This window comes from Oncorhynchus masou, unplaced genomic scaffold (assembly GCF_036934945.1).
Source record: "Oncorhynchus masou masou isolate Uvic2021 unplaced genomic scaffold, UVic_Omas_1.1 unplaced_scaffold_4108, whole genome shotgun sequence".
In the NCBI taxonomy this organism is placed as follows: domain Eukaryota; kingdom Metazoa; phylum Chordata; class Actinopteri; order Salmoniformes; family Salmonidae; genus Oncorhynchus; species Oncorhynchus masou.
In genome coordinates this window covers 1-10,061 of record NW_027010506.1, presented here as the reverse complement: position 1 = coordinate 10,061, position 10,061 = coordinate 1, and the positions used below count along the sequence as shown (strand labels likewise).

The 10,061-nt window shown below is 44.4% G+C and overlaps 2 protein-coding genes across 2 annotated transcripts; both read left to right on the top strand.

The window, feature by feature from the left end:
• Window positions 1-2,169: 2,169 nt before the first annotated feature.
• On the top strand, window positions 2,170-2,532 carry LOC135534892 (keratin-associated protein 6-2-like). The gene has a single exon (XM_064961701.1). It carries the CDS (start codon window positions 2,170-2,172, stop codon window positions 2,530-2,532), a length of 363 nt encoding a protein of 120 aa, XP_064817773.1.
• A 627-nt stretch (window positions 2,533-3,159) lies between these two features.
• LOC135534894 (keratin-associated protein 21-1-like) lies at window positions 3,160-3,701 on the top strand (the record flags this gene model as incomplete). The annotated part of the gene is made up of 1 exon (XM_064961702.1): window positions 3,160-3,701. A coding segment is annotated over exon 1 (542 nt), but the record flags the coding sequence as incomplete, so codon positions are not given.
• Window positions 3,702-10,061: the final 6,360 nt, after the last annotated feature.

The following is a 10,061-nucleotide window of genomic DNA, read 5'->3' as shown; positions in this document are numbered from 1 at the left end:
TTGATTGTTTGGTTGATTGGTGCGTTAAGTGGTTGATATATTGGTTGATTGATTGGTTGATTGGTTGATTGGTTGAGTGGTTGTTTGATTGGTTGATTGGTTGGTTGATTGGTTGATTGATTGGTTGATTAGTTGATTGGTTGGTTGAGTGGTTGATTGACTAGTTGGTTGGTTGATTTAAGGAATACCTAGGATAGGATAAAGTAATCCTTCTCACCCCCCCGCCCTTAAATGATTTAGATGCACTATTGTAAAGTGGCTGTTCCACTGGATGTCATAAGGTGAATTCACCAATTTGTAAGTCGCTCTGGATAAGAGCGTCTGCCAAATGACTTAAATGTAAATGTAAAATTAGTTGATTGGTTGGTTGATTGGTTGATTGGGAGTTTTGTCTCTCTAGCATGCTTATCAACTAGCATCTCTCTGTAGCAGTGAAACTACCAGAACACCAGAAAGGGGCTGAATGATCTCCGGAGAACGTGGTGTATTTATACGTTACCACCACTTGAGTTAACACTGACGATCACACAGCGCAGCTCGGAGCGCTACCTGGAACTGAGATCAACAGAAGTGAGAACAACTGTTGCGCTGGTCAGATCTTTGTTTACACAGCATTTCAATAAAGAGTTACAAAATAAAAACAAACCCCACACCGTTAAAACCAACGTAGCGGTTTAAAGACAGTGATAACTTCTTACTGTCTGCTGTTGCAGCTCTCCAATCATATTACCCAATCAACTAAAGGTATTCATATCCAATAGGCTTAATAGTAGACTACAGAAATGTCTGGTTCAAACAAGTTTCAAGTTTAAGGTTTTGTCGTTTTTAATTTTGCCTTTATTTAATCAGGTACGTCTATGAGAACACATTCTGTCGTGATCTAAGTTTCAAGTTTAACTAGCTGCAGGCTGACCTGCCGAGCACCCCTGAGCAATGAAGCACACAGGATAGTACCCTCCCTCCTCATCATCAGTAGGCGTCCATCTTAGAAGGTACTCTCCTGGGCTAGTGGTGTTCTCTCTGATGTTGCCAGGTCCACTCATCAACAGCTCTGAAACCCTTACGCACGGGGAGACGAAAAGACAATGAGACACAATGTGCAAAGTATAAAAATTACCATAAACAGTATTATCATTTGTCAGTGTGATTTAATATGAAACTTTCTTCAACCATGTGCGTTATAAGGAGTCAATGTTTTAACTACAGTTAGGTCAATTGAGCAATACACAAATTGTCCATTCTTTATAACTGTCATTGTTAAAGAAAAGTTTTGAAATAAATCACGTTGACAGAATTTGATAAAAGGTTTATGGTTATTAATTTTTTTACACTTTGCACAATCCCGTTGCACTATGAAAATGTTGCCCAGTGGAATGTTCTGCACATTGTAGTTACAACAAGTAATGAATAAAGCCGATTAATTACCCATATGAATATAATCAGTCATTTACTGTACATGCCAGAACAGGAAACAGGAAAGAGATCAGTTTTGCACATGTCTGAGTATTCTGTAGTGTAAACTAACGTCATCATGGTCTCTAAGGTCGAGATACACAGTCAGTTTTTCCACCCAGTGGGGACAAATCGTTTTACAAAGTGCTTCGCTAACTGTCATGATGCATCAGTCCAGGGGTGTCAAACTCAGTACCCGGAGGGTCACGTGTCAGCTGATTTCTGTTTTTTCATTTCAATTTGTGTCCAATTAAGACCTAGAAAACATGGTGAGGTTGAGGTCCTAATAAGCAATGACCTAAATATATCAATCAAATACAAGAGAGGAGTAAATACCTGGAGACACACACACCTGGCACTCCAGGAAGTGAGTTTGACAGCAGTGATTTAGGCTAATAGCCCATGTCGGGTGAAGTGCTTCACGTTGCTTATCTCTTACGTGGAGTGGGTCGTCTGTGCTCTGACACTGATCTCCAGGAGATGGTCTGCGGAGGCCTAGAGCAGTGCTCCCTGGGCTGGCGTTGGAGACTGGAACATGGGTATGTACACCCCCTCCGTACAGGACGGCACCACGGGGTCGACTGGAAGAAAACCCAATGTGATTTGAGATACAACACATGGTACCAGTCTCTTTAACCAACATTCCACAATGACATGTACAAGGAGTGGAGTATCGGCTAAACAGATTGGTACATGACTGGCTATATGTCTGGCTACATGACTGGCTACATGTCAGGCTATATGACTGGCTACATGTCAGGCTATATGACTGGCTACATGTCAGGCTACCTGTCAGGCTACATGTCAGGCTACATGTCATGCTACAAGTCAGGCTACATGTCTGGCTATATGACTGGCTACATGTCAGGCTATATGACTGGCTACATGTCAGGCTACCTGTCAGGCTACATGTCAGGCTACATGTCAGGCTACATGTCAGGCTACATGTCAGGCTATATGTCAGGCTACATGTCAGGCTACATGTCAGGCTACATGTCTGGCTACATGTCTGGCTACATGCCAGGCTACCTGTCAGGCTACATGTCAGGCTACATGTCTGGCTACATGTCTGCTATATGACTGGCTGCTATGTCAGGCTATATGACTGGCTACATGTCAGGCTATATGTCAGGCTACATGTCAGGCTACATGTCTGGCTACATGCCAGGCTACCTGTCAGGCTACATGTCTGGCTACATGTCAGGCTACATGTCTGGCTACATGTCTGGCTATATGACTGGCTACATGTCAGGCTATATGACTGGCTACATGTCAGGCTATATGTCAGGCTATATGTCAGGCTACATGTCTGGCTACATGTCAGGCTATATGTCAGGCTACATGTCAGGCTACATGTCTGGCTACATGTCTGGCTATATGACTGGCTACATATCAGGCTACATGACCAGCTACATGTCAGGCTACATGACTAGTTACCAATGTTTTTCCAGAATAAATCAGTCCCAGAACCACACCACTATGCTACAGGATTGGCTACCCTGCATGAAATGCAATGACCATCCAATTCACGAATTGGCCTTTTGACCAATCACATCAGATCTTATCACATCAGATATATATCAGAGCCAATCTGATTGGTCAAAACACCTGGGCTGCATGTGTAAACGGAGCCTTTTCGATCTTTCTTTCTTCACCTGTCATTGCAAACTGAACACATGGTACATGACTGGCTATATGTCTGGCTACATGACTGGCTACATGTCAGGCTATATGACTGGCTACATGTCAGGCTATATGACTGGCTACATGTCAGGCTACCTGTCAGGCTACATGTCAGGCTACATGTCATGCTACAAGTCAGGCTACATGTCTGGCTATATGACTGGCTACATGTCAGGCTATATGACTGGCTACATGTCAGGCTACATGTCAGGCTACATGTCAGGCTACATGTCAGGCTACATGTCAGGCTACATGTCAGGCTATATGTCAGGCTACATGTCAGGCTACATGTCAGGCTACATGTCTGGCTACATGTCTGGCTACATGCCAGGCTACCTGTCAGGCTACATGTCTGGCTACATGTCAGGCTACATGTCTGGCTACATGTCTGGCTATATGACTGGCTACATGTCAGGCTATATGACTGGCTACATGTCAGGCTATATGTCAGGCTACATGTCAGGCTACATGTCTGGCTACATGCCAGGCTACCTGTCAGGCTACATGTCTGGCTACATGTCAGGCTACATGTCTGGCTACATGTCTGGCTATATGACTGGCTACATGTCAGGCTATATGACTGGCTACATGTCAGGCTATATGTCAGGCTATATGTCAGGCTACATGTCTGGCTACATGTCAGGCTATATGTCAGGCTACATGTCAGGCTACATGTCTGGCTACATATCTGGCTATATGACTGGCTACATATCAGGCTACATGACCAGCTACATGTCAGGCTACATGACTAGTTACCAATGTTTTTCCAGAATAAATCAGTCCCAGAACCACACCACTATGCTACAGGATTGCACCCTGCATGAAATGCAATGACCATCCATTCACGAATTGGCCTTTTGACCAATCACATCAGATCTTATCACATCAGATATATATCAGAGCCAATCTGATTGGTCAAAACACCTGGGCTGCATGTGTAAACGGAGCCTTTTCGATCTTTCTTTCTTCACCTGTCATTGCAAACTGAACAGGCAGTTTGCTGAGTGTACGGCCAGAGGTCCTGTTAGATTGAGATCCACTGCGTAAGGAAGTCCTCCATCATCAACTGAACTGCGTATGTTCCAGTTGTATTCGTGTTGCTCCAAAACGACAAGGTGCCGCCTAAAAGGAGAATAGATTAAAGGGACAACAAGGTGCAGTCCTAAAGGAGACTAGATTAAAGGGCCAATACACAAGGTGCAGTCCTAAAGGGAACTAGATTAAAGGGACAAGGTGCAGCCTTAAAGGAGACTAGATTAAAGGACAACAAGGAGCAGTCCTAAAGGAGACTAGATTAGAGGGACAAGGTGCAGTCCTAAAAGGAGACTAGATTAAAAAAAAGGTGCAAAAGCTAAAGGAGACTAGATTAAAGGGACAATACACAAGGTGCAGTCCTAGGAGACTAGAGATTAAAGGACAATACACAAGGTGCAGCCCTAAAGGAGACTAGATTAAAGGGACAACAAGGAGCAGTCCTAAAGGAGACTAGATTAGAGGGACAAGGTGCAGTCCTAAAGGAGACTAGATTAAAGGTGGAAAAAGGTGCAGTGCTAAAGGAGACTAGATTAAAGGGACAATACACAAGGTGCAGTCCTAAAGGAGACTAGATTAAAGGGACAATACACAAGGTGCAGTCCTAAAGGAGACTAGATTAAAGGGACAACAAGGTGCAGTCCTAAAGGAGACTAGATTAAAGGGGCAATAAGGTTCAGTCCTAAAGGGGACTAGATTAAAGGGACAACAAGGCGCAGTCCTAAAGGAGACTAGATTAAAGAGACAATACACAAGGTGCAGCCCTAAAGGAGACTAGATTAAAGGGACAACAAGGTGCAGTCCTAAAGGAGACTAGATTAAAGGGACAATACACAAGGTGCAGCCCTAAAGGAGACTAGATTAAAGGGACAATACACAAGGTGCAGCCCTAAAGGAGACTAGATTAAAGGGACAATAAGGTGCAGCCCTAAAGGAGAATATATTAAAGGGACAACAAGGTGCAGTCCTAAAGGAGACTAGATTAAAGGGCCAATACACAAGGTGCAGTCCTAAAGGGAACTAGATTAAAGGGACAAGGTGCAGCCCTAAAGGAGACTAGATTAAAGGGACAACAAGGAGCAGTCCTAAAGGAGACTAGATTAGAGGGACAAGGTGCAGTCCTAAAGGAGACTAGATTAAAGGTGCAAAAAGGTGCAGTGCTAAAGGAGACTAGTTTAAAGGGACAATACACAAGGTGCAGTCCTAAAGGAGACTAGATTAAAGGTGCAAAAAGGTGCAGTGCTAAAGGAGACTAGATTAAAGGGACAACAAGGTGCAGTCCTAAAGGAGACTAGATTAAAGGGGCAACAAGGTGCAGTCCTAAAGGAGACTAGATTAAAGGGACAACAAGGTGCAGTCCTAAAGGAGACTAGATTAAAGGGGCAATAAGGTGCAGTCCTAAAGGAGACTAGATTAAAGGGACAACAAGGTGCAGTCCTAAAGGAGACTAGATTAAAGGGACAATAAGGTGCAGTCCTAAAGGAGACTAGATTAAAGGGACAACAAGGTGCAGTCCTAAAGGAGACTAGATTAAAGGGACAATACACAAGGTGCAGCCCTAAAGGAGACTAGATTAAAGGGACAATACACAAGGTGCAGTCCTAAAGGAGACTAGATTAAAGGGACAATACACAAGGTGCAGTCCTAAAGGAGACTAGATTAAAGGGACAATACACAAGGTGCAGTCCTAAAGGAGACTAGATTAAAGGGGCAACAAGGTGCAGTCCTAAAGGAGACAGATTGGAAGGGACAACAAGGTGCAGTCCTAAAGGAGACTAGATTAAAGGGACAACAGTTGCAGTCCTAAAGGAGACTAGATTAAAGGGACAACAAGGCAGTCCTAAAGGAGACTAGATTAAAGGGACAATAAGGTGCAGTCCTAAAGGAGACTAGATTAAAGGACAATAATGCAGTCCTAAAGGAGACTAGATTAAAGGGGCAATACCACAATTCTTACATACATTTAAAAAACAATATATAAACCCATTGATTCTTGAAGTATATAACTCATAAATGCCTCGGGGCTTAGTTAAACTGTCGTACCTCATCAGAACCAGTAATATAAACTTGTTTTACTCTATTGTTTGTAAACAACATAAATGTAAACTATACGTTTGGTATCATGGAGTCCTTGCATCCGAAGCTCTGTCTATGACTGTTAGAGTGGCTACATTTCTCCGACCTCTATCCTTCAGCTGTTTACCGAAACAGTGGCAGGTGTCGCGGCTTTGCGATTGTTAGAACTGCGTACCGCCCCCCTTACGCAGTGTCATTTCAGATAAATAACTTTCCCTTTCTTTAACGAGGTTCACAAAACATCCCCATGCTGAGCGCACAGCTGACAGCAAGCCAGACAGACAAAACAACACAAGTTGTACTTCTCTTCCCACAGGTCCTGTCTTATTCCACTAGCTATTTCTCTCCACTAGGTGGCAGTGTTCACTGGATACACTAACTTGGAACGCTCAACCTGGAAACTTATAGCAATCACGTTATTGTCACGGAACAATCAACAATGACTTATCAACTCCAAATATACCAAATATAATTCTAAAACTGGTTATTCCCTTTCACTTACTATCATCATCATTGTCTATCTGTTTTACTGTCATGTGGATACTAACCCATCGCAGAGTGAAGTTAACACCGGCAAGGTTACTAGATGTGACACACTCATCTGTTGGTACTGCATATCTCCATCTCCGACCTCTATCCCCATCTGGGTCAGTCAAAGGACAACATGTTGAAATCTTCTGACAATTGACTGGGACACTGTGAGAGAGAGAGGGGGGGTTGGGAAGGGAGAGAGAGAGAGAGAGAGAGAGAGAGAGAGGGAGGGAGGAAAGAGGGGAGGGAGAGGGAGAGAGAGAGAGAGAGAGAGAGAGAGAGAGAGAGAGAGGGGGAGAGAGAGAGAGAGAGAGAGAGAGAAGGGGGGACAGAGGCAGAGGGGGTGGGAGAGGGCAGAGCGGGGGTGGGAGAGAGGAGGAAAGATGGTGGAGGGACACACACACACACCCAACACACACACACACACACCCAACTACACACACACACAACCACACACACACACACACACACACACACACACACACACACACACACACACACACACACACACACACACACACACACACACACACACACACACACACACCCAACTACACACACACCCAACTACACACACACACACACACACACACACACACACACACACACACACACACACACACCACACACACACACACACACACACACACACACACACACACACACACACACACACACACACACACACACATGCCACACACACACACACACACACACACACACACACACACACCCAACTACACACACACCCAACTACACACACACACACACACACACACACACACACACACACACACACCCACCACACAACACACACACACACACACACACACACACACACACACACACACACACACACACACACACACACACACACACACACACACACACACACACACACAGCACACACACACACACACACACACACACACACACAATCATAATTTCCTTAGAACCACGCAGATGAGGAAACGTAACGTGATTGTTTTTGTTTGAGGAATGTGAGGAAAAAGCCTTGGAATGAGGACAAGCTTTCATAGAAGCCATATTTGAGAAACACAACACACCCACAAATAAAATAAAAACCCACTTTCTAATGTTACCTACTGGGGAAAAGCATCAGCTGTAATCAAATCAATTGTATTTGTCACGTTGAACACAATAGGTCACCGTGACTTACAAGCCCCTAACCAACAATGCAGGGTAAAAATAACTAAGAAAATGTGGAAGAGAAACTAAATTGTAAGACAATAAGCTGTCTAATTTGCCAGGTCGCAGTTGCAAATGAGAACTTGTTCTCAACTAGCCTACCTGGTTAAATAAAGGTGAAATAAAAAAATAAAAAATAAAAAAATAAAATAACAATAACAAGGCGATATACAAGGGGTACTGGTACCGAGTCAATGTGCAACAAGGGTAGTCGAAGTAATTAGGGAAATATGTACAATGTAGGTCGGGGTAAAGTGACTATGCATAGATCATAAACAGAGAATAGTAGCAGTGTATGTGAAGAGTGTGTAGGAGTGTGTATGTACAGTGGGGAGAACAAGTATTTGATACACTGCCGATTTTGCAGGTTTTCCGACTTACAAAGCATGTAGAGGTCTGTAATTTTTATCATAGGTACACTTCAACTGTGAGAGAAGGAATCTCAACAAAAATCCAGAAAATCACATTGTATTATTTTTAAGTAATTAATTTGCATTGTATTGCATGACATAAGTATTGTGTATATAGAAGCTGTTCAGCAGTCTGATGGCTAGGCGGTAGAAGCTGTTCAGCAGTCTAATGGCTTGGGGGTAGAAGCTGTTCAGCAGTCTGATGGCTTGGGGGTAGAAGCTGTTCAGCAGTCTGATGGCTTGGGGGTAGAAGCTGTTCAGCAGTCTTATGTCTTGGGGGTAGAAGCTGTTCAGCAGTCTGATGGCTTGGGGGTAGAAGCTGTTCAGCAGTCATGTATTGGGGGTAGAAGCTGTTCAGCAGTCATGTCTTGGGGGTAGAAGCTGTTCAGCAGTCTTGTCTTGGGGATAGAAGCTGTTCAGCAGTCTAATGGCTTGGGGGTAGAAGCTGTTCAGCAGTCTAATGGCTTTGGGGGTAGCAGCTGTTCAGCAGTCTAATGGCTTGGGGGTAGAAGCTGTTCAGCAGTCTAATGGCTTGGGGGTAGAAGCTGTTCAGCAGTCTGATGGCTTTTGGGGTAGAAGCTGTTTAGCAGTCTGATGCTTGGGGGTAGAAGCTGTTCAGCAGTCTAATGGCTTGGGGGTAGAAGCTTTTCAGCAGTCTGATGGCTTTTGGGGTAGAAGCTGTTTAGCAGTCTGATGCTTGGGGGTAGAAGCTGTTCAGCAGTCTTATGTATTGGGGGTAGAAGCTGTTCAGCAGTCTTATGTAGAAGCTGTTCAGCAGTCTAATGGCTTGGGGGTAGAAGCTGTTCAGCAGTCTGATGGCTTTTGGGGTAGAAGCTGTTTAGCAGTCTGATGCTTGGGGGTAGAAGCTGTTCAGCAGTCTTATGTATTGGGGGTAGAAGCTGTTCAGCAGTCTTATGTATTGGGGGTAGAAGCTGTTCAGCAGTCATGTCTTGGGGGTAGAAGCTGTTCAGCAGTCTTATGTATTGGGGGTAGAAGCTGTTCAGAAGTCTGATGGCTTAGAAGCCGTTCAGAAGTCTGATGGCTTGGGGTAGAAGCTGTTCAGAAGTCTGATGGCTTGGGGTAGAAGCTGTTCAGAAGTCTGATGGCTTGGGGTAGAAGCTGTTCAGAAGTCTGATGGCTTGGGGTAGAAGCTGTTCAGAAGTCTGATGGCTTGGGGTAGAAGCTGTTCAGAAGTCTGATGGCTTGGGGGTAGAAGCTGTTCAGAAGTCTGATGGCTTGGGGGTAGAAGCTGTTCAGAAGTCTGATGGCTTGGGGTAGAAGCTGTTCACAGTCTGATGGCTTGGGGGTAGAAGCTGTTCAGAAGTCTGATGGCTTGGGGGTAGAAGCTGTTCAGAAGTCTGATGGCTTGGGGGTAGAAGCTGTTCAGAAGTCTGATGGCTTGGGGGTAGAAGCTGTTCAGAAGTCTGATGGCTTGGGGGTAGAAGCTGTTCAGAAGTCTGATGGCTTGGGGGTAGAAGCTGTTCAGAAGTCTGATGGCTTGGGGGTAGAAGCTGTTCAGCAGTATTATGTTTATTTTTTTATTTTACCTTTATTTAACTAGGCAAGTCAGTTAAGAACAAATTCTGATTTTAAATGATGGCCTAGGAACAGTGGGTTAACTGCCTGTTCAGGGGCAGAATGACAGATTTGTAACTTGTCAGCTCGGGG